This window comes from Ceratotherium simum, chromosome 25 (genome assembly GCF_057802395.1).
Source record: "Ceratotherium simum simum isolate JZ-2026a chromosome 25, ASM5780239v1, whole genome shotgun sequence".
NCBI lineage: Eukaryota > Metazoa > Chordata > Mammalia > Perissodactyla > Rhinocerotidae > Ceratotherium > Ceratotherium simum.
In genome coordinates, this window is record NC_141924.1 from 11,947,886 (window position 1) to 11,974,830 (window position 26,945).

A 26,945-nucleotide genomic window follows, 5' to 3' on the forward strand; every position below is an offset into this window, starting at 1 on the left:
GTTCCCAAGGCTCCAGGAGGTGGAAGGTCTCCCCATCTCTCCAGCTCTCTTAGGAGGGGCATGGGACAGGAGCCCCACCGTGGGGCCTGGCCTGGCCCTGTGCTGCCGTAGCTCAGGCAAAAGCCTCTTAGAGGGGGTGGGGGTGGGGGTGGGGGGAACACTCTAAGCCCCAGGCCTGGGGGAGCGAGCTGTGGGGTGATAGTCTGGACGGCTGAGCTGCAGGCAAGCCCGGCAGTCTTCAACCGTGCCCCCATCAGACTAGGCTTCCCTGGGGAGCCGGTGGGGCAGCCCCTCCCTGCAGGCCTCAGAAGATGTGAGGCTGGACACCCAAACCCACAGGACGGCTCAGGTGAGTGTGGGGCGAGGGCTGCCAGGGACCACCCTCTTGTCACCGTCCTCAAGTGGTAGCCATGGTGAGGGGAGGACAGGCAGCAAAAACCAGACCCTGTCCTGGTGGGGGAGGGGTGGAGTCCCAGACACCCTCGGGGCCCTTGGCATCGCCCAGTGTGGGAGGGAGACCCCAGGCTCTGAGGGGCCTGGGGAGGGAGGGAGGGAGGCTGGTTCCTGCCCCAGCTGTGGGCTGGTCCATCCTGCCTGGAGGCCCACCCTCCTCGTCTGTTATGGGGGCGCATGGGCTGCTGTGTGAACCCCTGGGCGGAGCTCCAGGAGCGTGAGAGACTTCCTCCTTGTGGAAGGATTGGGGGGCTGCTAGACATCTGGAAGGCAGTTCTCTCTCCTGGTGTCCCTTCAAAGGTCCCCACCTGTCCAGTGGGAGCCAGAGATCTGACCACTCTCACCAAGATTCTCTGCTGGCCTGGGGTGGTCGCTCACCCGTCTCACAGGTCAGGAAACTGAGGCTCAGCGAGGGGAGGGGACCAGCCCAAGTCACAGAGCAAATCCAGGGTCAAGCTGGGATGAACTGGAACTCAGCTCCCTTGGCTTCTGAGACAAGGCTAATGTTGTTACAACATGTTTTGGGGTTTTTTTCCAAAATGTTCTAATGAGAAATTAGGAACATTCCACAAGGCCAGGGAGAAGAATAAACACTCATTTTGCGGCTGGCGCCAGTCTCTCCCCCGCCCCTCCCTCCACCGTGTTTGTTCCTGTGTCCTGAGACCCTCACACGTGCCCACTGGGGTCCCCACGCACATCCCCAGCGCACACTGGCTTCCCGGCTCTCCCACTCACCGCACCCCCTCTCCTGCCATCACTAGGTCCTGAGGCGCAAAGAGTGTCCTCCAGAGGGGTCTTCCTGAAGTCGACTCAGGTGGGAAGGACGCTGATATCCTCCCCTCATCCTTCATACGGCCCTTGGAGGAGGGGAGATTTGGGGTGAGGTTTCCCCTCCTAGCTCCGTTCCCTGAGCAGGGCTCACGTGGGTAGCCCCGTACCTCAGTTTCCCCACGCTGCGTCTCCATGCCCCTTCCCTGTCTGGGCTACAGACCCTCGCCTCTCCCTCTTGTCCCCCCTCCTCCAGCAGAAGCAGCAGCGATGGGCGCTGGCGGCCCCAGGCCGGCCGCGGGCCCCCCAGACGGCGGCTGGGGCTGGGCGGTGCTGGGCGCTTGCTTCGTGGTCACCGGTTTCGCCTACGGCTTCCCCAAGGCCGTGAGCGTCTTCTTCCGCGCGCTCATGCGCGACTTCGGTGCGGGCTACAGCGACACGGCCTGGGTGTCCTCCATCATGCTCGCCATGCTCTACGGCACTGGTCAGCGCCCCCTTGCTGTCCCTCCCCCCCGCCGCAGCCCCAGGATTGACGGTCTGGGCTCAGGAGCCAGGAGACACCTGACCCCCTGAGCATCCCCCGGGCTTCTAGGGGTGGCGCGGAAACCCCTTCCTTCCCCTGGAAACGCTGGGAGGAGAGAGGGGGGAGGAGAGGGCAGGAATGGGGCAGCGGCCAGAGGTGGAGCCCGCACCTAGGCGGCTGACCTGGCAAGCTTGGCCAGCGGGCAGGGCCGTTCCATTTCTGCCACACCCGCCTATGTTACAGGTGGGGAAACCGAAGTCTAAATGAGATTCCCGCTCCCCGAAGCCCTAGCCACCTGTGCGGATGGGGGAGATGCTGGAGTTTTCCTGGCCAAGCAGTGTGGGGAGTGGGGGTGAGGGATGGGGGGAGTCTGGGGAGGAAGGCAGCCCAGGCGGCGATTCCAGCTGTGAAGATAAAAAGGGAGTAGGGTCCGCCTCTTCTGCTTTGGGTTCCGTGTTCTCAGGACGGCTGGGGATGGCCGCTCTGGACCAGGACAGGTCCCTCCCTTTCATCCCCCGGTTGGGCGCTGTTTCCTTGGTCTGGCCCAGCCAAGCTGTGTGACCTCGGCCAGACACTGCCCTCTCTGAACCCGGGGGTGCGGGGTGGGGGTGGCGCTATCCCTTTGAGCCGTCTTCCAGGGCTGGGAGGTGCAAAGTCTGGAGTGTTCACCAGAGAGGAGCTTGGTCCAGCCCGAGTGGTGACCCTGCCCTGCCCACAGGCCCAGTGTCCAGCATCCTCGTGACTCGCTTTGGCTGTCGCCCGGTCATGCTGGTGGGTGGGCTATTGGCCTCTGCGGGCATGGTCCTAGCATCCTTCGCCACGCGCCTCGTGGAGCTATACCTGACGGCTGGGGTGCTCACAGGTGAGGGTGCCCACTGCCCTCCTCCCTGCGGGGGTGAGGGTCGGGAGTCCTTGCTGCAAGACGTCCTGTCCTAGGTTTCCCCATGAGGGTCGGTCCTCGAGGTCCCTCTGCTCACTTCCCCGAGTTCCGCCCACCCTGTCGCCCTCCCCCCTCCTGCTGGCAGCTGGGGTGGGGCCGCCCTCGGGGAGCCGGGCACAGCGCCGCCTCGCCCGCAGGCCTGGGCCTGGCCCTCAACTTCCAGCCGTCGCTCATCATGCTGGGGCTGTACTTCGAGCGGCGGCGGCCTCTGGCCAACGGGCTGGCGGCGGCCGGCAGCCCGGTGTTCCTGTCGGCGCTGTCGCCGCTCGGCCAGCAGCTGCTCGAGCGCTTCGGCTGGCGCGGCGGCTTCCTGCTGCTCGGCGGCCTCCTGCTGCACTGCTGCGCGTGCGGCGCCGTCATGCGGCCGCCCCCGGGGCCCGGCCCGCGGCCACGCGGGGACAGCGCAAGCGACGCTCCGGGGGAGGTGGAGACGGACGGCGCCGGGCTGCGCCTGCGCGAAGCGCCCCCTGGCGGCCGGACCCGGCGGCGCCTGCTGGACGTGGCCGTGTGCGCCGACCGCGCCTTCGCGGTGTATGCCGTCACCAAGTTCCTGATGGCGCTCGGGCTCTTCGTGCCCGCCATCCTGCTGGTGAACTACGCCAAGGACGCGGGCGTGCCCGACGCCGACGCCGCCTTCCTGCTCTCCATCGTGGGCTTCGTAGACATCGTGGCGCGGCCGGCGTGCGGCGCCCTGGCCGGCCTGGCGCGCCTGCGACCGCACGTCGCCTACCTCTTCAGCCTGGCCCTCGTGGCCAACGGGCTCACGGACCTGAGCAGCGCGCGCGCGCGCTCCTACGGCGCCCTTGTCGCCTTCTGCGTCGCCTTCGGCCTCTCCTACGGTATGGTGGGCGCGCTGCAGTTCGAGGTGCTCATGGCGGCCGTGGGTGCGCACCGCTTCCCCAGTGCGCTGGGCCTGGTGCTTCTCGTCGAGGCCGTGGCTGTGCTCATCGGACCGCCCTCTGCCGGTGCGCTCCGCAGGAGGAGAGGGTGACGCGGCCTAGGGCCCCTAAGTCCAAGGGAAACCCCCTCCCTGGCCCAGATGGAACATCCAGGGATGAGGGGAAGGGACCCATCAGAGGAGACAGGCTGGTGGAGTGGACTCCCCTTCCCATGGCCAGTTAGCCCCTCCTCAAGCCGGTACCCCGAGCTCTGGGTGAGGACGGAAAAGCCAGGAAAGGTGCCAGGAAGAAACCCGCACTGATAGCTGCTGGCCCACTAGCTCGCCTCCAGCCGTGGGCACGAAGGCCTTGTGAAGTGCAGGTGCTTCTGCTTTTGCAGATGGGGGAACCGAGGCACACAGGCCCAGTACAGTTTGCAGTCCCAGAATTAGATGGAAGCCCGGCCTGGTGCTAAGCCCGTACCTTTGAACACTGCATCTCGGGGCCCCTCGGGCTGGCCCAGTGGCTTAGCGGTTAAGTGCACACGCTCCACTGCTGGTGGCCCGGGTTCGGATCCCGGGCACGCACCGACGCACCACTTGTCAGGCCATGCTGTGGCAGCGTCCCATATAAAGTAGAGGAAGATGGGAACAGATGTTAGCCCAGGGCCAATCTTCCTCAGCAAAAAGAGGAGGATTGACATGGATGTTAGCTCAGGGCTGATCTTCCTCACACGCAAAAAAAGTGTGCGCTCTGCTGAAACACTGCATCTGAGTGCTTTAGTCTCCCCAGCCTCTGAGGGTGACTGGAATAGGGACAGTGTCTTGGGGAAGCAGCCCTGGGGCCAGGAGCAGAGTTGGGGGTGCTCAGCGTGCTCATAGGGAGGAGAGGTGCTGGGGTCTTCCACTGTGCACACTACCTGCTGGGCACTCGGTGTTCATCGTCTCTTAGGGAGTCATCATGACAAGGGTGGTCTCAGAGGGCTTCCCCTGATGGCTCAGGGAGCCATCTTCCATTTTCTTGTGTGACCCTGGGGTGGATGTAAGAGGCAGAGAAGGCGCATGGGGTGAGAAGGTGGTGAAGGCCACCTCAGGGCTGCATGTGGGAGGGACGGGACTGGCTGGCTGGGCGGGGAACAGGAAGGCAAGTTTGAGGGAACACTGCTCAAGGGGGCTCAGGCCAGCAGCCAGCTTGGGACACCGGGGAACCTCCCTGAGGCCGCAGAGATGCAGACTGAGGGGTCACAGGCTGGTGCGGACAGCCACAGAATGCCCCCGAGATGGGGAGCCCGCGGAGGAACCACACTTGAGGGGAAAAGATTTGCAATTAAAAGATTTTCCTGAGTATGAGGGTAATATTTGCCTGTGATAGAAAACTCGGAAACTACAGAGCTGAGCCATGCCGCTGAAGAGCAGGGGCGTCAAGTGGAGAGAGCAAGAGTTAGGACCCCCAGGAGAGCAGGGCTGAGCTCAGGCCCCCTCCCCACTCCCACCCCAAATATCCCAGGTGGGTAAGTCACAGGGCACTTGTGGGGCTTGAATCCAGGGGTGCAGGGAGTGCCGTGTAAACTGTGAAGTACTGTCTCACCAAAGGCCCCATATCACTTAAGAAATTGAGGTCCAGGGAGGTGAAGTGAGTTTTAAGGTCTGAAATGTTAGAACCTGCATGGGGTTTTGCATCTGTAAAATGGGAATAAAGGCTGGGGCGTGTGTGTGTGTCACCCATGAGCCCACCAAGACCACTGCCCTTTATCTGAGGGTGTGTTGAGGGGGTGAAGGGTGGGGTCTTCCACAGGCCCTTACCACCCCATCCCCCCCAGGCCGCCTGGTGGATGCACTGAAGAACTATGAGATCATCTTCTACCTGGCTGGCTCCGAGGTGGTCCTGGCAGGGGTTTTCATGGCTGTCGCCACCAACTGTTGTCTGCGCTGCTCTCAGGACGCCCCGCCCAGCTCAGGCACAGAGGGCGGGGCCAGCGACACCGAGGATGCTGAGGCCGAGGACGCAGAGGCTGAAGGGGACTCTGAGCCCCTGCCCACGTGCTCCGAGGAGCCCGGTGGCCTCGAGGCCCTGGAGGTGCCGAGCCCAGGGGCTGGGCCCTCAGAACCCGAGGTGGAGGCAGAGCCAGGGGTGGACCCCGAGACTGTGTAGTGCGGGGGCACTAGGCATGGTGGCCGGTGACTTCCCTTCTCAGAGGCCTGGCTGCCCCAGGAGGGCCTGGCACACTGGAGGCTGCTCTGGGGCGGTCTTCCCGGGGGCCATGGGGGCGCTGCCTCCCTCATCTGCCCAGCGGGCCACGGCCGGGCCCTGCTCCCGCTCGGTGAAGCTGCTGTGCACGGACAGGGTCTGGGCCTGTGTGAAACTGAGGTTCATAAAGCTCAGCTGAAAGACGAGCTGAAGGACAGAAGGTTCTGCGTTTCTGCTTCTCCGCTGCGGCTCTGGCTGCTCCCGGGGGGGTGGGGCAGGAGGGAGTCTGAGAGGCTCTCCCAGGGCCCCCTGACCCGCAGGTGCTGGGGGAGGAAGTCGCAGAGATTGGGGTGGGCGTAGTGTTCCCAGACTGACAGGCAGCAGGGGCGGCCCTGGCCTTCAGCTCCTGCCAGCCCCAGCCCCACTGCTCAGAGCTGGGTGCTGAAGCCCCGCTGGCGGCACCTGTCGCTGGAGGGGCCCAGAGCAGTGAGAAGGAGCACAGGTCCCGGAGCCACGGGCTGGGTTGAATCCTGGCCCTGAGCCTCGCTCCTCTCACTCCCTGAGGTTGACAATAAATGACTCCATCTCATGGCGTCCCAGCAGAGCGTGTGGCCAGCACCTGCCCTGCTGCCTTCTGCGAGGCGTGCCTGTCCCCACACCTTCCTAAGGGGGGACCCTCTCCCAGCTGAGCTCCGGTCTCTTCTCTCTAGGGGATAAACTCAGGTCCTGGGCCTTTGCTCTGGACACGTGCCCCATGGATATCACTGTGGCTCTGTGGGCAGCACAGTCACCCTGGCATCTGCTTCCCCGCGGGGGGTCCCAGGGACATCTCTCGAACTTGATTCAAGTGCAGGGGGCTCCAGGTCTCCTGCTGGCTGAGCAGACTCAGGGATCTACTTTCTCTCTGTTTATTCTCACCCCACAAATGTGACACCCCTGTCCTTGCTGCTCTCCCTCCAAATCCTGAGCGTGATGACCAGGCCCCAGTGGAGGAAGCAGTCTTCCCCCCGCAGACCCCCACTCAGTCTAGCTGTGCTCCTCAGGAGGGCCCATCCCACTGGTGACTCCTTCCCTGCTAGTCTTTTTCCATCCGGGCCCCAGGAGGGTGTGGGGAGCCCTTGCAGATGCCTGGCCGACTTCCACTGTCTGCGTTTTCCCCCGAGCACTACAGCAATGACTACATCTTATTTTATTCAACAAATCCCTATAGAGCGCTGACTCTGTGCCAGGCGCTGTGCTAAGCCTTTTACAAATGTTCCCTCATCTAATCGTCATAACAACCCAGTGAGGTAGGTACCATTATTAGCCCCACTCACTGACAGGGAAACTGAGGCACAGGGAGGTTAGGAAGTAGACCAGGGTCACAGAGGCTATGATTGGAACCCAGGCTGTTGGTTCCAGTCTGTGCCCTTGGCCTCCACGCTGGCTGGCCCCTCAGAGAGGTGGTGCGGTCTGACAGCTCTAGGGGACCCACGTGCACTCCTGGTGACAGCGCATCTCTTCCTCCACGCTCCCAGTCCTGCCTGAGAATCCCATTCGGGTTTCTGCCCAGGACCCGCACACTCAAAGCTAACAAGCAGAAAACATTTCTCCCCCATTGTGGCCTCTGCCCACCCCTCACGCCCTCTTGTACCCCTCCCATTCTCAGGATGACCACAGAATTCATGGTCCAAACAGGGACACTTGGCGAGTGAAAAGGGCCACTATGAACAGTTACACCAGGAGCACAGGCGTGGACTGGGACTGCCCAGGTGAAGCAGGACACACGGCCACCCTGTTTCTGCCACTTTGCAAAGACACGGGATACTAGTGTGGCACTGTCCGCTGGGCTGCTGCTCACGGCCCTGGCAGAACAGGTGCGCCTGGGGTGGGGGGCACCCATACGTTCTCTCCCCTATTTTGGGCCTCGACTCCTGACCCGGTGTCTGTCCTGCCCTTCCCAAATAAGGTTTAGTTCATGGCCGGACACACTGAAGCACCAAAGATGAGGGTGATGGAAAAGGCTCCACAGAGCAGAAAGCTTGGAGGCAGGGGGAAGTCGAGTCTTTTGGACCTGAGAGATCTGAGACCAAATCCCACTCTGTGTGGGTACATGGTGTGGCCTTGAGCAAGACACTTCTCTGGGCCTCAGTTTCCCACCTGTAAATGGGGACAACAGTGCTAATCCACAGAGCTGCTGTGAGGAAGAAGTGATGTACATAAAGGGAATGTCACTAAACCTTGTTGCCCACCCTCCCTTGTGATCAGGGAGGCAGAGGGATGTCAAGGGGAGAGGAAGGTCTGAGGCACTGCAAAGAGCCCGGCTCCGTCTGGGTTTGTGTTTATTCAATACAGGCCCAGCGCCCAGCCCTTCCCTGGGAGGGGGCTGTGCTAGGGGAATAAAATAAATAAAGGCCACCGAGGTGTGAGTGTGGCCTGGGGCGGGGCCAGCCTGGGGCAGGTGAGGGGGTACACGAGACACGGCCCCGACCTCAGCTGGCTGCCCTGGGCCCCCACTCCTGGCAGGCTCCAGGCTGGGGGAGGCACCCACGAGGAACAGGTCCGGGACTTCCTGCCACCTCCAACCCATTCTCCTTTCCGCCCTCTCTCCTTCCTAAGGCGGATCCCAAGACCAGGCTCTCCATCTGGCTGGGGAGGTGGGGAAGGAAGGCGGAGGGGCCAGTGTCCAGGTCCCAGGCCATGGCCGCAGTGCCCTTCCTGGGCAGGAGCCCAGGTGCGTTGTGCTAGGACAGAGGAGCAGGGAGGCAGGCGCCCCAAGCCAGCAGGCCTTTATGCGCCACCCTGTGTGCGGCGGCCCCGCCCCGCTCCCCGGCTGCCGTCCTCCCGCTCCCCCAGCCCCCAGATCCGCGCCCCTCGGGGCACTCAGGAGTCACACCAGCTTCCGCCCCTGTCCAGGGGCCCGGCAGCCCCTTGTGCATCCCTGGACGGCTCCCCAGCTGCTGTGTCCTCCTCGTCTTCGTCCTCCTCGTCCTCCCCGTCGGTGAACCCGTCCTGGCTGAGGCCGTAGGCCAGCGTGGTGTGGGCCAGGTCCACCTCGATGGGGAAGACGTCGGCGTCACGCAGCACGGCGTAGCAGTCGTTGTAGTACTTGGACATGGTGGACACGAAGCGCTGCAGCTGGAACACGATGTCCTGGACTGGGGCAGGCAGGCGGACGCCACAGTGGCGTGGCTGCCTGCCGCGTGGAGAAGACCCCCCGAGGCTGCCTGGGCCCGCCTCCCTCCCCTGGGCTTCCCATCATGCCCCTCACTGACCCCTCCTGCCCCGGGCCCTACACAGAACCAGGTCTCCCGGCTCCTAGTTCAGGGACTGAAGGAGCCCTGCCAGGGGTCGGACGGTGGACTGCGCAGGGCGTGGAGCAGTCCACCAGGCCGGGCTCCGGGACGGGGGGTGGCTCCTGCCAGGGCGTTCCCTCTTGGGTCTGACTTGGAGCTCGGCCACCGCCTGCCCTGGGACCAGGTGAGTGCTTCACCTCCCCGGGCCGCAGTGCCCAGCTCTGAGAGGGGGAGGAGATGGTGCCCACCCACCACACCGAGGATGGTGTAGGGACTGACTGAGGCAGGGCGTGAGCCCCAGCCCCCAGCGCCCACCTCCGTCCCTCACCGTGCTTCTGGTCCAGCAGCTCCATTTTCTCCAGCACGTCCTTGCGCATCTGGGAGAAGCGGGCGCGGGCCTCCTGGCGGCAGCGCAGGATCAGGCGGTACTCGTAGTTGCCTGTGCTCACGCGGTACAGGGGCTCCCCTAGGGCCTGGGGCGGGGAGGAGCACATCAGGGACGCGGAGGGGGGCGGGGAGCCTGCCCTGGGGCAGAGGGGGCAGGAGGGCTGCAGAGCCCACCCAGACACTCACACCCCGGCCCCACACGGCACTTTTCAAAGCACCCAGGGCTCCTCGTTTCTGAGCTGCCAGCAGCTGCTGGAAGCACTCAGTAAGAGCTTTGTGAAAACAACAGAAGCCAGGCCCTTGCCACGGTAAATAGATGGACTGCTAGTCATAAGATGGATCTTGATAGCAAAAATATTAAAAATTAAAAATGGGGCCGGCCCAGTGGCGCAAGCAGTTAAGTGTGCACGCTCCGCTGCAGTGGCCCGGGGTTTGTGGGTTCGGATCCCACGTGCGCACCGAAGCACCGCTTGTCACGCCATACTGTGGCGGCTCCCATATAAAGTAGAGGAAGATGGGCACAGATGTTAGCTCAGGACCAATCTTCCTCGGCAAAGAAAAGAAAAAAAGAGGAGGATCAGCATCAGGTGTTAGCTCAGGGCTGATCTCTCTCACAAAAGAAAAAAAAAAAATTAAAAATGCCTCTTAGAAGTGAGGAAAGTTCGCTTTTCCCTGCAAAAGCCTCACAAAGCCTGTGGGGGGCAGCTGGTCTGGGTGCAGGCCTGGTAGCAGTCCCACAGCAAGCTGGCCAGCACTCCAAGGCCCAGGGGGGCCAGGGCTGGGGCGGGATAGCCCCAAACCTCCAGAAATAAGAGCCTGGCTAGGCCCCCCATGCCTCTCCTGGGCTGGCCTGACCCAGCTGGTGTCCCTGGCAGACCCAGGACATTCTTGGGGCTCCGTGAGGCAGGAGGGGAAGGTCTGTACACCCCGAGCCTGTGCAGTACCAGGGCCGAGCCCCCACCCCTGTGACACTCACAATGCAGCTGTATTCCTCGTCGTCCATCTCCTTCACCTTCAGGCAGTATGACTGTGGGGGACAGGGGAGGCCAGGCTGTCGTAGTGGCTGCACCTCCTGGATGCCCACCCTGATGTCCCCCGTCCCTCCCACGCCACACTGTCCCCTAGGCCACACAGAGGAGCAGCCATGCCAGACCTCCTGGGCCCTGCAAACCCCCAGCTGGGATAAGCTGAGACACGTCAGGGAGAGGCTGGCACCTCACAAGACTGGCCCCTGCTCAGCAAGGCCCAGGGCAGGGGGCAGCAGGCGGGAGAGGGCACTCATCTGGGAGGGTGGGAAGGGCCTGAGAGACAGCCCAGTGTTTAGCAAACTCAAGTCCCAATAGATGCTTGGAGGAAAAAAGGGTCCCATGGTCAAAAGAGCTTGGGACGGCCCTTGAAGACTCATGTTGCACACGGGCCTCTCAAAGGCTCTGAGAAGTCCTGCAGCAAAGGAACCCTGGCTTGCTTAGTGGAGCATTTTTCCTCAACTCCTTTGACCAGAGAATTATTATTTAAACATAAAACTCATCAACATTCCTTGGTACCCACTTTATAACCAGTGACCTAGTCTAACCCATCGTTAAAAGTGAGCAAAAAGTCCCAAGGGGTCAGAGTGATCCAGAGGGCTCTGCCCACCCCAGGCTCCCAGCCCCCAGAGGCTCCTCTGAGCAGTGGGGGTGGGGCCTGGGCCACTGCCTAACTCCCCAGCACCTCCCCAGGCCCCTGGTCCCACAACCTCAACCAGACGTGACAGAGGTCCCGGCCCGCCCTGCTTGCCATCCTGTGGCAGACTGAAGGAGGGGCAACTCTCCAGGTGGGCTCTTAGCCCAGCAGGCCAGACCCGCCCCTCCCAGAGGCTGCAGCCCACTCACCAGGTACTCAAACTTCACGTCCAGGTACTTCTTGATGGTGAGGCGAGTGTCTGGGATGGCCTTGTTGAGGTACGTGTTCAGGTCCGTCAGCATCTGGAAGGGGGACCGGACGGATGCTGAGGCCCCCATGGGCAGGGGTGTCAGGGTGAAACAAAACGGCCCCGATGCGTCAATCTTTCCAGGGGACTCAGGCATCAGAGCCAAAGGGCGCTCCCAGATGACCTCATCCACCTTGAGGATGAGAAGACAGGCCAGGCCAAGGGCAAGCTGCTACTCAGTGGTGCAGCCAGGACCAGAAACTGGCCTGCAGCTCAGTGCTGAGGCCAAGGAGGTGGAGTGACTGACCCACGGTCAGCCGTGTAGGTGACCAAGCCAGACCTGCACCCAGGTGTCCCGACGCCAGCACAGGACCCTGGCTGTGTGCCACACTGTCCCCTCTACCCTCGCGTGCTGACACACATGTGCTCGACACGACCTACCGGCTTGATGGTTTTCAGCAGCCGGATGCCAAACTTCTCAATGCTGCGGTGGGCGTCAGCAAACTTCACGAAAGCCTCGCTCGCAGCTGGCTGGGGCTCCCGCACCCCAATCACGGAGAACACGTCCCCAAAGGCTGCATGACAAGTTTGCCCTGAAGGCTGCCCCCACTTGACCCTTAACGGAGAAGCCAGGGATTTGCTGGGGGCATGGCAGAATAGAGGCCAAGGTCTACACGGGGTCTACACCTCAAAAAAGGTGGGTTTACACCTTGAAGGAGCTGGTCTACACCCCCAAGGGAGCTGGCTCTCATTCCCCAGAGTGACCACACCACGGGAGAAGGCTGGGTCAAGGTTGGAGGAGGTGGTGTTTGAGGGCAGAGCACTTGTCTGGGAATCTGGATGCTTGGGTCCTAAGGCCACCTCTGCCGCCAAGGAGCCATGTGACCGTTTCCTCTGTCTGGGCTTCACTTTCCCAATTGTAAAATGGGGTTAACCCTGGCTGCCCTGCCCAGCTAATGGACTTGTAGGAAATGAGACCACGAATAAGGAAGGGCCTCGTACACTGTAAGTGGCAGTGCAGACAGACGGGACGGGTCCTGGACGAGTGACTGTGCCCCACAGAAGACTAGCCGGTCTGATACTCCCCACGGGCTCCTGTTACTGCTACAGCCCGGCATCTAGACAACGCCCTGCCCAAACCCAGCCTGAGGCCAGACGCGGTGGTGTCCCCCTGAGCGCAGGCATGAGGAAGGCTCCAGGGAGGAGCTGAGCCACACCCTTGCTGTATGGGGGCACTGAGCCCAGAGCAGGGCAAGGGTTCTCCCAGGGTCATGCAGCAGGTTTGGGGTGCCCTTACCCCGGTGCGTCTGCGACAGCTCATAAAAGGCCCGTAGGAGGTTCTTGGTGTGTTCTGTCATCCCTGTGGGAGACACCCGACCAAGGGGGACATGGGCACATGGCGGGGACCACACTGGCCCAGGACACGGCCTCCAACCCCACCCAAGGCCCTCACTGTTACTGGATTCACTGACTTTTCCCACAGCCCCACTAGGGCCCAGGGCTGCAGCCTCAAGGCCGGCCCCAGCCCACCGTGAGGAGCCCCCATGAGACAGGGGGTCAGGCCTTCGCAGGGGCAGGTGAGCAAGGCCTCCGGTGGGCCTTACCTCTGGGAGACAGTGCGATTCTGGGGATTCTCACTATGTTTACAGGTGCTGTTATTTCAATTTTCATGGGTATGTATTACTTTTATAACCAGAAAAAGTATGTCTTAAGACTTTTTTTTCCTTAAGAATTCTTAATGGCCGTGGTCCTAGAATTGTGTAGGCTGGCATTCCTGTCCCCAGTGCCACCATCTGGAGAGCAGGGCTCTAAAGCTCTACCCCAGGACAGAGCCAGCGCCGGGCTCCTCCTGGACTGGGCCACCCCGCCCCCCACGGGGCTGCCAGCGAGGGGGCCTGCCCACCTCTGTACAGCTCGGCCGTGCGCTCCAGCTCCTCAAGCCTCTTGACAAGCCCATCTGTGGGGTTGGAAGGCAAGGTCAGTTGGTCTTGGCGAGCCATGGGGTGAGGAGAAAGGGCCAGGAGAGGCCCGAGCCAGGCTTGGGAGGGGAGGGGCAGCCCCGAGAAGACCAGGATCGGCACAGAACGGGGTCCCAGGGAGGGGGATTTGGCACCTCAGGGTCAGCTGGGCTCAGAGGTGTTTTGTAAACAGCCCAGCACAGCCAAACAAGAGGCAAGTGGGGGCCAGGCAGGCTGCCCTCAGGACGCTCCTGAGACCAGCCACTACCCCGGCAGGCAGGCTGGGCACATCGAGGGGGCAGAGGTGATGACAACGCAGGCACTTCCAAAAGGCATGAGGGAAAAACGGTCGGGCCCTCCCCAAGGCCAAACCTGTGGGTGGCCCCCCACAGTCTAGCAGTCAAGACCCCCCGTACTTCTAACACCCTGCCGACAGCCAAGGAGGAAGGCAGTCAGAGACAGGAGGAGACACAAGATGTGTGGATGATAACTCTAATGCAGGCTCAATGCAGCCCCTACTGCTGGGGAGGCAAGTGTGGCGGCTCAGAAGGGAGAACAATCTGGGGAGGGGGGAGAAATTCAGGAAGGGCTTCGGGAAGAGCTCACATTGGAGGACCGGGCCTTGGTGACCATCTTCATTTGCTTAACAAGTATTTATTAAGCACCTACTGTGTGCAGATGCCGTGTTAGGCCCAGGGAATGACCGTGGTGACTGAGATCCAAGTCGAGGCTCACAGGCCAGCAGAGGAAACGGTGGTCAGGCAATGACTGGCAGTGACAGTAAGGACTGTAAGGTGAGGGGCGGGGGCGGCTGCCTCACCTCAACGGCTGGAAATGGGGGCAAGTGGACTGCCAGGGACAGGGCAGGCATTCCAGACAAGGCAGAGGCAGGGCAGGGAGCTCAGGACACAGCTAAGGGCCAGGGCAGTGAGGAGTTATGACATTCAGGGTTCCCTCTAGCAGCGAGAGCCACCCTCCTCCGCTCTGATGGGGATGAAGTACGCACCCACCTCCCCACGGACCCACCTCCCCACAGGGAGCACCAACAGCAACCGCAGGGCAGGGCCCCATGTCGGTGGCTTCCTGGCCCAGCCGCCCCCAGGGCAGGGCCTGGCCTTCCAGAGTGACTGTGTTGTGAGCAGGACTCCTCAAGGCTCCCTCCACACCCCTCAAGGCTCCCTCCCTCCAGTCCTTTCTCCATAAGAGCCTTTGGGGCATAAGAGCCTTTGGGGCGGGGACTACTTCCCTCATTTTATAGAGAAAACTGAGGGACAGAGAGATAAAGCAACTTGCCCAGAGGCACACAACCGGGGGCTGTCCCAGTTGGGGGGCTCTGTGCCCTCAGTCTCCTGTGTTGACCTGAGTCAGGGTTTTCTGAGCGGGAGGGGAGGAGGGGCATAGCAGAGGCCGAGTCTGGGCCTTTCTCTGGGCAGAGAAGGCGGCTGTGTGATGGGCTGTCTGGGAGGAAGGCTTGGGCTCTGGGGGAAGGAAGGAAGCCCCTCAGACATCTTCAGGAGGCTTTGGCCACCCAGCTGGCCTCCAGGCCCTGGCTCCCGGAGCCTTGGCCCCCCGCCAGCCTGGCAGGGAAGGAGCCACGTAAGCGTCGTGCTGTTGTTTTTAGCTGGGTCATGGGACATCATGACAGCTTCAATTTTAGAAACCCTATTTAAGGCTGGGGAAATTGCAAGGTTTGGGGGGAAAAAACACAACAACCAGTTCTAATTTCATCTCAATGCACGGTAACTACAGTAACAGGGATTTATAGACACCAAGAGGCCGAAAATAGCAGCCACCACTTTTGTACACCACTTGGAACAAGCTCAGGCCCCACCGCCACGTCCCAGCCAATAAAGCCCAGTGCGCCCGGCTGAGCCTACAATTCATATAGGTATTTATATCTACTCCCCACACACACGGCAGAGCTGCTGCTATTTATAAACTCTGGCTGGTGGCGGTAGGAGCAGGACCAAGTGTTCTACTGGCCGCCCTGGGGAGAGAGCATGTGTGCACACGCTTGTGTGGGTGTGAATGTGCGTGTACATGGCTTCCCCCTGCCCGAGGCAGCAGCCACCTCCAGCCCTGGGCAGGAACAGCTGAGACAAGGACCACAGCGCCACCTCCTGAAGAAAGGCCCGGGCTGAGGTGGGCAGCATGGGAGGAGCGTGTGCACTGGGGCAAGGGGGTGAGATGAGGGCACACGGTGGAATGAGGGCAGGGGCTGAGCCTGGCTATGCGAGAGCAGCTGGAACAGTGCAGAAGGCACCAGCTCGGGGCGCCAGAAGGAGAGACCTCCCCACCGTGAGTCTGTCTCCACCTGTGACCTGTGCCTGTGAAGCCTTGCCTGGGGGTAAGGGACCCCTGGCTGTACAACGGCTCCGCTGACCGCTGTGTACGCTCTCTGGGAGCTGGAGAGGCCTCCGGGGATGCAAAGAGATGGTGATGATCAGCTCCACATGCAGAAGCCAGGTCAGGCCGGCGGGACCCACATTGGCTTGGTGCACAGCCAGGGTAGCCCTCCCCCTGGAAGCCTGGGCCTGAGTCACCCGGGGCCTGAGTTGGGTGGGAGGAGGGGACTCACCATTGCACAGGATGGCCCGGCTCAGGCCCAGGGCATCTGCGGTCCCTGAACTCATGTTCTCCACCAGCCGATGCTTTACCTTCTTTAACACTGGGAGTGGATGAGAAAGGGACTCAGCGAGGTGGAGTCTGCAGCTGGGCCCCAGGCCATCCCTGCCGCCAGCCTCATCATGACTCCCTGGCAGCAGCAGCAGGGGCAGAAGGGCTAAACTGAGGTGTGGTTTGGGGAGTGTCCAGTGGGGGTACTGGGCCCCTGCCCTGTTCACTCGCCACTTCAGGGAGGCGTTGGGAGCCGAGAAGGAGGTAAATATGTAAAGTGCCATTGATGATTTGGCTGTCACTGAGAGCCCAGACTGCCCCAGGCTCAACCCTGGCTGACAGGGAAACCAGGGAGAGCCTCGTCTCCTTCTCTCTCCACCTCTGGACCTGGAGTGTCCTGCACGAGGGGAGTGGAGGCACCATCAGTGATAACCGACCTTGGACCCAGACTCAGTTATAGCACACGTGGTCGCATACTCAGACTCCGAAAGGGGATCGGGATGGGACAAAAGGGTTTTAGAGGAAGAACCTCCAGGACAGACTCCATCTGCTCTTAGCCTCTTTCCTTAAAAAACAGGAGGTGGCTCTGGCCTAGGGTGTAGGAAAAGGGTGCTGGACTTGAGAGCCGAGAGATCCAGGTTTGCATGCACCCAGGGAACACAGAGCCCTCTGTGGGTCTCAGGCTTTGATCTGGAATGAGTGGCTGGTCCAGAGGACCTCGAAGCTACGGTCCAGCTCTTGAGTCTTGAAGCTTCTATAGAACCAAGGCCCAGCCTCTCTAGCAGGAGGCAACATGTCCCAGGACACCCTGTAGGCAGAAGGGCTGGCCTGTGACCCTCTGCCCAAGGCCTGAGGTCCAGTTCAGACCTAGAACCTTCCTGGGAGTAGGTGGGTGGAAGAGGAGGCCAGGGCCGAGTGGGCATGTGCAGGTGGGCATGAGGTGCCAGGCCAGGGCTGGGCTGCCCTCCCTTTCAGAAGGGTGAGGACCTGGGCCGTGGTAAGCGGAAGGGCTGGCCTACGAAGGACAACTCTAGGGCAGCAAAGTCCCAGAAGAGATGGCCGGGGGCAGTGAAAACCAGGGACAGGTTCCTGGGAACAGCTGCAGGGAGAGCACCCCTGGTGGCTCCCAGGACCTTTGGATCGGCTTCATTAGAAAGGCCAGAGACCACGGCCACGTAACTATTGACGCAGTCATAGAGAGGCAGAACGGGCCGGGGGACAGTGCGGCCGCTGGACGGCACTGCTCTGGCCCAGCTTACCAATGTCCAGGGACATGCCCTGTTTGGGGTCCGCCTGCAGCTTGTTGTAGTGGATAGTCACCTCCCCCTGGAAAAGCAAGACAGGTAGAGTTGTGATGGAGTCTCCTGGACCCCAAGCCCCCTCCCCAGGAGGCCTGTTTGCCCTGGAATCTGTGGTCAGGAGAGATCTGAGCCCTGAGAAGGGGCGAGAGCAACTATGAATTCAGACCTGCTGGGCTGAGGGCTGGGACAGGGCCCTGTGCTGTGACCAGTCTGCTCCCAGGTTCCTCCCTTCTCTCACTACGTTCCAGGCCCTGGGGAATCAGCAGGGACGAGGGCAGACATGGTCCCTGCTGTCACAGAGCTCACAGCCTGGCAATCTCTGATGTCCTGTGCTCCAGCCAGGTCGGGTACCCTGCCCCTTCCCACCACGCCACACTCCAAACCTTAGCTATGTCATTTTTTCCCACACAGAGTACCTTCTTCTGCGCTCTAAATCACCCCCTTCCTCAGGAGGCCCTCCATTCACTCAACAAACATGTCCGAGCACTCTCTGTGCCTGGTGCCGGTGCCAAGGAGCAGGGGCGGGCAGCCCCAGCCACCAAGGCCCAAGGCCAGCAAGGGAGACGGACACACACATCGAATTCTAGTGACTGTAGGGGAGGAGCCAGCTTCTCCCGAGAAGCCTTCTCGGACCACATGAGGCCACCATGGTCACTCTCGTCCTTACAATCCTAAGACCCTTGAACTTGGGACTGAATCCATTCAAATACAAAACAGGATTTCAAAACTGAGTCCTGAAGAGAAACCAAAATGACCAGACACAGCCAGAGTTGGGGGTAGATGCAGAAAGCTCTCTCAGGCCGCAGCACAGCGTGCTTGGGGGACCACCCGGAGAGCAGCTGAGGGGTGGAGGAAGGAGCACTCCGCGAGAGGCAGACCTGTATTCTGGTCCCACTGTGTGACCACAGGCTAATCCCCTCCTCCCTCTAGGCACGGGTGAAAGGGTGACAGTAACCCCCCGCCCGGCTCCCGAACATGGGAGCTGTGCACACCAAGAGCTCTGGTCCTCACGGGCAACAGAAGGGGCTGGCGGGAGACAGGCCTCGGAGGACAGAGGGTTCTGATGAGCAGAGATGGTGAGGGGGTGAGGAAGGGGATCCAGAAGGGGCACACACACCCCAGTTCTGGACCAGAATGAAACACCGTCCACCTGCTTTCCAAGACGAGCTCCTCTGCCCAACAGGCAATGCCCAGGGCAGTAAAATCCAGACCAGGTGAAGCAGAAGAGGAGACTAAAGGGGAGAAGTGGAGAAGCCGCTGGTCCTGGGCTAAGGTAAGCAAGAGGGACTGTAAGGGATGCTGGTACCTGGTCCTTAAGACACGGAGAAGGGAGGGGGTGAAGAGAGGTTTGGGTGGACGAGGTGAGGGAGCTCAATTTACACTAGGGGGCCCTTGACTCCATGACTTTTAAATCATCCTGTGGCTTTGCACCTCCTTCACTGTTTTGGTTTCCCAAGAGTCACGAGCAGCAGACTCTCCGGGACAGCAACAGGGCTGCATGCTCGCTTCCAGCCGGGCGCTGCCTGCCCTTCAGGGAGGGAGGTGCCCTGTGGGAGAGGCCTGGGCCTGGAGCAGCTGGGGTGGGGAGGGGGGAAGCAGGGAACAGGAGATTGTGGTCTGCAGAACAGAAGACCAGCAGCTGGCCTGGGAGCTACCCCAGAGCCCAGAAGGGTCTCTGGGGGTCTGTGAACCCAGGAGGATCCACTGGACTGAGAGTTCCCACAAGGATGGAGAAGGGGGCTCTTCTGTCCCTCTTACCCCTCCCAGGCCCAGCATGGCCCAGCTGCCATTTACCGGGTGTCATTCACCCAGGAAGGCTGGCCTGGGGCTTCTAGCTCCAGCTCCAGCCCTGGTGGGGACACGCTGGCTCGCCCAGAGGCGTGGTCTGACTCTGATAGCTCCCCTGGAAGCTGAAGGATGGGGTGCCCATTCTGTCACCGAGGCCCAGCACAATCCTGGAGCATATTAGTATCCATTTAATGAATGCAGGAGGAACCGAGGGAGGCTGGAGAGTGTGGCCCAGGCCCTGATGTGCCGAGGAGGGGAGCAGTGAGAGGGGCAGGCTCCTTCCAGGCCTGCGGGGGTGTCCAGCAGGCTGGAGGTCTCAGACGTGGCCTGGTGGCCTCCATGTCCCACTCCCGCAGCAGCCCTTACCTTCACCTCCTGAATCATCTTTGCCACCTCCACCTTAGTTTTTCCTTTGATTGACCTGCCGTTGACACCGGTGATCTCATCGCCAGCTGCCACGGTGCCATCCAGGGCCGCGGGGGTGTTGTCAAACACCTGTGGATGCATGAGGCGGGCCGGGGGGCAGCAGGGGAGAGAAAAGGGAGAACTGAGAAGAAACCTGGGGGAGACAGCTGTTCCCTCCACCCCGACCAACACCCACTCTGCCCTGATCTCCACCCTCCGGTCTCTTACATGGCACTAGAGAAGGGCAAGGGTAGACACGCCGGAACAGACAGCGGTGATGACCCCACATTCTTGGGTGGAGGGGAAGAGCAATAGAAGGTAAATTCCAACTAACGAGACTTTCCTTTTCTAACATCAATACACCAACCCTCACACGCCCATCTGAGTGTTTGCTTCTCCGAAGTCATTTCTTTAATAGATTTTTCCAACAGTGCTGCTCTGAGCTGACTCGGAGCCTCAAAGCGCCTCTTGTCAATTCCTGCACCTCACCTCAGGCCCCAGAGAGCAAGGGCCCACTGTGCCTGTCAGCCCCTTCTCCCAAGTGACCCCTTCAGTGGGGTCTGGACGTGGCTGTGTGAGGTTGGGGGTGTGTGTCAAAGGTCGCACGTGTGAGTCATAGCTGGGGGAGGGAAAGTGGGCTACCAAAGGGTATGCACAGATGGACACAAGAATATGAACATTATATCCAGAAAAACCACTAGGAGAGACACCAAAATTACCAGCAGTGGTAATCTGATACTGTCTTCCCTCTACCTTAGCTTTAGTTTCTAAATTTTCTACACAAAGCATGTAGCAAGAACATTTTATAATGTTTCATATATATAATATTACAAGGAAAAAATGAAATAAATAAGATCAATGTTTCTTTCTGCTACCTTCCAGAATTACAATAAAAACACAATAATGGGGGGCCAGCCCTGTGGCCTAGTGGTTAAGTTCTGCGTGCTCCACTTCAGTGGCCCGGGTTCAGTTCCCAGGCATGAACCTACACCATTCATCAGCCATGCTGTGGTGCACATACAAAATAGAGGAAGAGCGGCACAGATGTTAGCTCAGGGAGAATCTTCCTCAGCAAAATAAATAAATAAATAAAGCTTTAAAAAAGGATTAAAAAAAAAGAAAACCACAATAATGAATAAAAAAAAAGGAATGGTAAAGGAGACCACAACAATGAGATTTTAACTGTTTTTGGAAGATGGGACAGTGGGAATCCCACGGTCTGCAGAGGGCTTTTAATAAGAGAGATCTAATCTTTGCTGGAAATTGCCAGAAAGTCAGGACATGGGCCTCTGGAAACAACTGTAGGTGGGTAGAAGGCAAGGTGTAGAAAGCAGGGGGATGGACTCAACTCCAGGCTCCCTCCCACCCACACGGCCCCCCACTACCCCTTTTCCAGGGAGCTTTATTCCCTGGAGAAGATCCTGACTCTGGGGCCCAGGACCAAAGGAGGCATAAGTGAGGCCCTGGACTGAAGGGGTTAGGGGTTAGGAGAGGTTTACATACAGAAGAGTGAGTCCCAAAGCCCCTTAACCCCAATGGGTCCCCAGAATGCCAGCAGCCAAGGTTTACCGCCCTTCCCCTCAGGAGACTGGGGGACCCTGCTCTGAATGGCTCCACAGGCAAGGCCTCCACGTGTGGACACTGGGAGACCTCCCCACAGCTCATTTGATGCCTGACTGCCCCACAGGAAACCCTCCAGGTGACGCAGCCGGCACACAGAACTTCACAACACTGTAGTGACTGTGAGGGCCCCTCTTAAATACAGACAAGAGAGGACTACTGAGCACTTGGAAAAAGGGTCTCACAAGAAAAACACCAAAACACAGAAAAAAGGAACCAAGGGCAAGAGAAACAAAGCAGGGACAACAAAAAACAAACAGAAAACCATAATTAACATCTTCACAGTGATTAGAAAAACAAGAATAGGATGATGTAAAAGGATCGACTGAAAAATAGGAAAGATCTCTTAGAAATGCCGAAGATAACTGAAATTAAAAATGCCAAAGAAGCTACAGAAACCAAGCAGAGGAAAGTGAAAAAGAGATGGACAATCAGAAAACAAGAAAAAGAAAAAGAATATTAGAAGATCAATTCAGGAAGCCCTACATTTAACCAACAGGAGTTCCACCAAAGGAACAGAGAACAAGGAGACCAGGACATCATCAGAGATAATTCGTGAGACTTTCACAGAAGAGAAAGACACGGGATCCCCTGTGAACCTGCCCTGAGGTTCCAGCACAAGAAACAGAAAAAGGCCCGTGCCAAGAGCCATCATCGTGATGCTGCAGAATGCCAGGGACCAAAAGAAGTTCCTAAGAGTCTTGATAGATGAAGAATAAAACATGTTACAAATTAACGATCACAAACAAAAACGGCATCATCAGATGTAACAACAATGCTGATGGCAAAAGATAATGAAAGGATGTTATTGAATTTCTCAGTGACAATTATTTTCAAATCCGACATTCATTCTTGAATATGATCCACCCAAGTGTCAACTGAAAGGAATATGAGAATGACAACACAAGATCTCAAAACATTTACCTCCCATGCAGCCTTTCTCAGAAAGCTACGGGAGGATGTGCTCCACTAAGATGGGGAAGGAAGCCAAGGAAGAGGGATCCGGAGATGGGGGAATCCAACAGAGGAGAGGGAAGGGGAGGCTCAAGGAGCAAAGACCACAGGGGGAAACAGAAAGACGATGGGAAATGTTTGACTGAGGAAAATGTACTGAAAATACAAGAACACAAATGGAAAAAAAAAAAACAAGAAACTACTTAAAAAAAAAAAAGAAGCAAAGATTGAGTTAAGAAACGTAGGTTCGGGCCGGCCCCGTGGCTTAGCGGTTAAGTGTGCGCGCTCCACTGCTGGCGGCCCGGGGTTCAGATCCCGGGTGTGCACCAACGCACCGCTTCTCCGGACATGCTGAGGCCGCGTCCCACATACAGCAACTAGAAGGATGTGCAGCTATGACATACAACTATCTGCTGGGGCTTTGGGGAAAAAATAAATAAATGAAATTATAAAAAAAAATAAATAAAACTATTAATTGTATGTTATGGGAATTTCGCCACCATAAAAATATTTTTTAAAAATGCCCAACCAGAGGGGCCAGCCCTGTGGTGTAGTGGTTAAGTTTGGCACGTTCCGCAGCCCAGGTTCATGGGTTCACATCCCGGGCAAGGACCTACACCGTTTGCCAGCCATGCTATGGTGGTGACCCATATATAAAGTAGAGGAAGACTGGCACAGATGTTAGCTCAGGGCTAATCTTCCTCAGGAAAAAAAAAAAAAAAAAAGCACCATAGAGGATCACTAAGCTCGGTGTGTAAAACAGCATGTTACCATTCTCCTAGACCACAAGCTCTGCAGTGCCAGGGTCTCTGTTTTCTTTACTTCCTATCTCTAGTGCCTGCAAAAGACCCCAGCCAGGCCCTCAGAAGATATGTCCCGAACAAAATATCTGTTGTACAAATAGTGATTTAGCCAAAAATTGCAAAATAACTATGTTGGGAAGATGGAAGCAGAATGGTTTCAGAAGAGAGCTAAATTCTCATCTGCTGGACTGGGAAAAGTCAACAGACATTTACAAGTGACAGATCAAGAAATAACAGGATGAGCATCTTCCTGAGAAAGATGGAAGCTCATACCTGAAGCAACAGCTAGAAGAGTGGAAAGTGATGTTGTTGCTGGGATGGGGGTAGGGGAAGGGCAGTGAGAAGGGGTAGAGCAGTGGATTGCTGACATCTGACAGAGGCTTTTTGGTACTCTTGACTTGTTCAAGCAAGTCAGATAGTCTTTGATAAAAATTAAACTGAATTTTTAAAAAGTGATTCTATTATTTTATAATCGCAATTCATGCTAAGCAAACCCGGCCCCCAACAGGTGAGGAGGGGGAGGGGGCGGCAGGAAAGGCTGAGCAGACACATGGCAGGGAAGCCAGGCCTGGGAGAGGCCTCCCGAACACCCCCTGGGTCAGAGGAGGCCAAATCGCTTGGGAAGGCAGCCCCCTGAGCAGGCGAGACCAGGTCCTGGGAACCTCTGTCTTCACGGCCTGGAAGCGACTCTCTTGCAAGATCCTCAAAGAGACTGCAGTTTCCTGTTACCAAGGGCTACTTAGCTGAGAAGGTTCGAACATGGTAGAATCCAGGTCAAGTTTATGTCTGAGCTGGCAAGCTTCCTTCCAAGGCTACAGAAAGATCCCTGACTCCGACCAGCCACACAGGGAAGAAAACTGTCCCTGGCTCCTGAGTCACAGCTGACAGACCATCACCAGGGCAGCAGCTTCTATAAGGACCACAAAGTTGGTCACCTGGGAAACTGAACAACTGCCATAAAAAGTAGTGAGCGACAACTGCCACTACCATGCAGTGAGTGCTTACTAGGCGCCAGGCATTGCATCACGTCATTCTGTTTAATCATCATAACCACCCAAAGACGCTCATATCTACATATTTTACATCCCACTTTCCAGGTGAAGAAACTGAGGCCCAGAGAGGTAAAGTAACTTGCTAATAAGCAGGGAAACTTGTATTTGAACTTCGTCCATTATTATTTCAAAGTCTGTTAGTCTTTCTACCACACTTCCCTTGCGCTAGTACCCAAGGCTGGTGGTTTTGTTCGTTCATTCAAGACGTTTTTATTGAAGGTCCACTATATGCCATGCATTGTACTAGGTGCTGACTGCAATGGAAAAGCAAACTGGGATCCTGCCCTCACACTGCAAAGAGTCTGGAAAAGCAGCTAGATACAGAACAACTAATGAGCAAATCCCTGATTACAGATGGTGATAAACGCTGAGAAGGAAAAGAACAGACTGAAATGAAAGACAAAAGCAAGGGGAGACCCACTGAGAGGGGGTGGTCAAGACGGCCGCTCCGAGGAGGTCAGACCTCAAGAGTGAGAAGGAGCCAGCTCTGCAGATTGGAGAAATGAACCTGCCTCTGTCATGCCCAAGGAGGGAGGTGGCTCGCCACTCCCAGGACCTTCTCCCGCCTCCAAAGCACCCAATACCTGGACGATGTAGAGGCAGGGACAGTACTGGGCCCCTCCTCCAATGCTGATCCCGATCAGGTTCTGAGCATCCTTCTGCAGGGTCACCTTCCCAGGCACAGTAGGGATTCCGCTGAAAAGAGCAGCACATGAAGCTGAATGTCCTCGAGGAAGGACACTGGAGGAAATGGGGAAGGGGACAGGCCCTCCAAAACGCCCGAGAGACTCTAAATGCTGCACAGCCTTTTCTCTTCCTCACTTGGCCAAAAAGACAGCATTTTGTGCTGGGACGTGCACAGCTCTTAGAGTCATGCAGATGTGGGATCAAATCCCAGCTACGCCATTCATCAGCCAAGTCACCCTCTCTGCATCTCAGTTTCCTCGTTCATAAAACGGTGTGGATAAAAACGGCTGCTTTATCAAAGTTCTTGTAAGAAAGTGCATGGAAGGCACTTAACACCAACCCAGCCCAGAGCAGGCACGCCATAAAAATAGGTCTCCCTTCCTTTTTTTTTTTTTTTTTTTGTGAGGAAGATCAGCCCTGAGCTAACATCCATGCTAATCCTCCTCTTTTTGCTGAGGAAGACCGGCTCTGAGCTAACATCTATTGCCGATCCTCCTCCTTTTTTCCCCCAAAGCCCCAGTAGATAGTTGTATGTCATAGTTGCACATCCACCTAGTTGCTGTATGTGGGACGCGGCCTCAACATGGCCGGAGAAGCAGTGCGTAGGTGCGCGCCCGGGATCCGGGCCCAGCCCGCCAGTAGCCAAGTGCGCACACTTAACCGCTAAGCCACGGGGCCGGCCCTAGGTCCCCCTTCCTTTTCCTTCCTTCTACCTCTGAGATTTGAGTCAGACTCTGTCCTTGTCACCTTCTCATTATGGAACATGATGGCCACCTCCTCTGGGAAGCCTTCTCCTGTTAAACTATCCGTCATCCATCTCTCAATTGCTCTACTCAGTTACCTCTCAGTTTTCACTATAAATTAACACTTATTTATGTTTTGTGGTAAATAGTCTCATTTATTCACTTATTCATTCAATAAACATTTGCTAACAGCAAACATTTGCTATTGATGTTGAGCACCTTACTAAGTGCTGAGGACACAGAAAGGCATTGGACCCCATCCTTGCTCTGAGGGAGGATATATTCTAATAGGGAGACCAACTTAATTTTTGAAAATCTGTCCCACTAATCATCTATACAGGGGAGGAAAGTATGTTTACGATATTCCTATTCATCCTTCAGAACCTGGCTCAACTGCCACCTCCTCTGTGAAGCCTTCCCTGAACACCCCAGCAGAGGCAGTGCTCCATCTGCTCTGCTCTCCTTGAGCCTGGTCATTCTCCATTAGCGCCCTTATGGCCCTGAATTGTAATCATCTCTCAATGATCTCTCACAGCCCCCTACAGATGGTGTGCTCCTGGAAGGGCAGGGTCCATCTCTGCTTCGGTACAAGACCTAATCTCCCTCTGCGAATCAAGGGTCTGGGGAACTGGGAAATCCGGGAACCTGAGGGACCTGGGGCTCCTGCACTCTTGGGACTTCGGGGAACGAAATACTCACAGTTTATCCTCTTCGATATCATAATCCAAGTCTGCAAACATGGTTCCGAGAGTTGAGGTGGGCTGGCTAACTGCCCAGCTCGGCAAGGGAATGGGGAACTGGGGCCGGGAGAGAAAAACGCGTAGGGTTTAGGGAACCTTAGTGCCTAGATGCCAACCCCGGGAAAGCCGGGCCCTCCCCCGCCCCTCTGGAGGATGGCCGGAGTCCCGGGGTGGGGCAGTGGGGAGGTGATTCTTACGAGGTACAGGGGGGGACTCCAGGCCAGGGCGGAAGGCTCAGATCCCAGAGCCCGCCCCACGGGTCCCAGGCCCTTGGGAGCTGCCTCCGTCGCTCACCGGAAGCGTCGGTCCCACAGCCAGGTCCTGGCCAGGCTGGCACCTGAACCCACCTGCCTTTCCACCTGTCGGCGGCCGCGACTGTCGCGTCACTTCCGTCAGGATGCGGAAGTCCCGCCTTCCCGCCGTGGGTATTTGCCCCAATCCCTGCAGGCAACTCTTCCCTCCCCGGCTCCCGGGGCTCCCAGGACCAGGAAGGACAACAAGTATTAACGGAAGCTCGCCCTTAGCAGGAAAAAGCGGAAAGAGAGGAAAGGTCTGGACAGGCTGCAGCGCTCAACCCCGCCCCACGCCCTGTGGCCGCCGCCATCTTGGTAAGGGCAGGGTTCTTCCCAGCTTCCTCAGCGGGACGCCGGGGACCACGCCGGCCGGGCGGTTGCCGTGGCAACGGAAGCATCTTTGGACAGGGAGACCTCTGGCGAAGTTCGGTGGACTACAAACCCCGAGGCCTTCCCTTTCCCATTTTCAGCACCCCGTCCTAGGGTGCTGTGAGTCCTCTACTAGAATGACAGTGTCTGAACTGAAAGGACCCTCCCTAGATGCCAGGCTAATCCCAGTTTTGCAGATCAGGAAACTAAGTGCCAGAGAGGGAAGGGATTTTGTCCAGAGCTACCCACAGTTGGTCTAAGATCCAGATCTTGACCCTGAGACTCCTGCCGCCTAG

At 58.1% G+C, this 26,945-nt stretch overlaps 2 protein-coding genes across 7 annotated transcripts; one reads left to right on the top strand and one right to left on the bottom strand.

Moving 5' to 3' along the window:
* Positions 1–1,491: 1,491 nt before the first annotated feature.
* SLC16A8 (solute carrier family 16 member 8) lies at positions 1,492–6,000 on the top strand. The gene is made up of 4 exons (XM_004437849.2): positions 1,492–1,705; positions 2,463–2,606; positions 2,822–3,649; positions 5,382–6,000. The coding sequence occupies exons 1-4, from the start codon at positions 1,492–1,494 to the stop codon at positions 5,711–5,713; spliced, it is 1,518 nt and encodes a 505-aa protein (XP_004437906.1). The 3' UTR covers positions 5,714–6,000.
* A 2,053-nt stretch (positions 6,001–8,053) lies between these two features.
* On the bottom strand, positions 8,054–26,524 carry PICK1 (protein interacting with PRKCA 1). Of its 6 annotated transcripts, none has more exons than XM_004437848.3 (13): positions 26,335–26,524; positions 25,947–26,044; positions 24,402–24,513; positions 19,350–19,478; positions 17,154–17,220; positions 15,857–15,946; positions 13,224–13,277; positions 12,618–12,680; positions 11,762–11,895; positions 11,283–11,375; positions 10,388–10,438; positions 9,353–9,497; positions 8,054–8,886 (listed from the first exon to the last, which is right to left on the bottom strand). In XM_004437848.3, exons 2-13 carry the CDS (start codon positions 25,985–25,987, stop codon positions 8,612–8,614), a joined length of 1,254 nt encoding a protein of 417 aa, XP_004437905.1. In that variant the 5' UTR covers positions 25,988–26,044; positions 26,335–26,524; the 3' UTR covers positions 8,054–8,611. The 6 variants fall into 6 exon arrangements, with proteins under 6 accessions (XP_004437905.1, XP_004437904.1, XP_004437903.1 ...); XM_004437847.3 differs by having other exon boundaries at positions 26,282–26,507; XM_004437846.3 differs by lacking the exon at positions 26,335–26,524 and adding an exon at positions 26,185–26,308.
* Between the last annotated feature and the right edge of the window lie 421 nt (positions 26,525–26,945).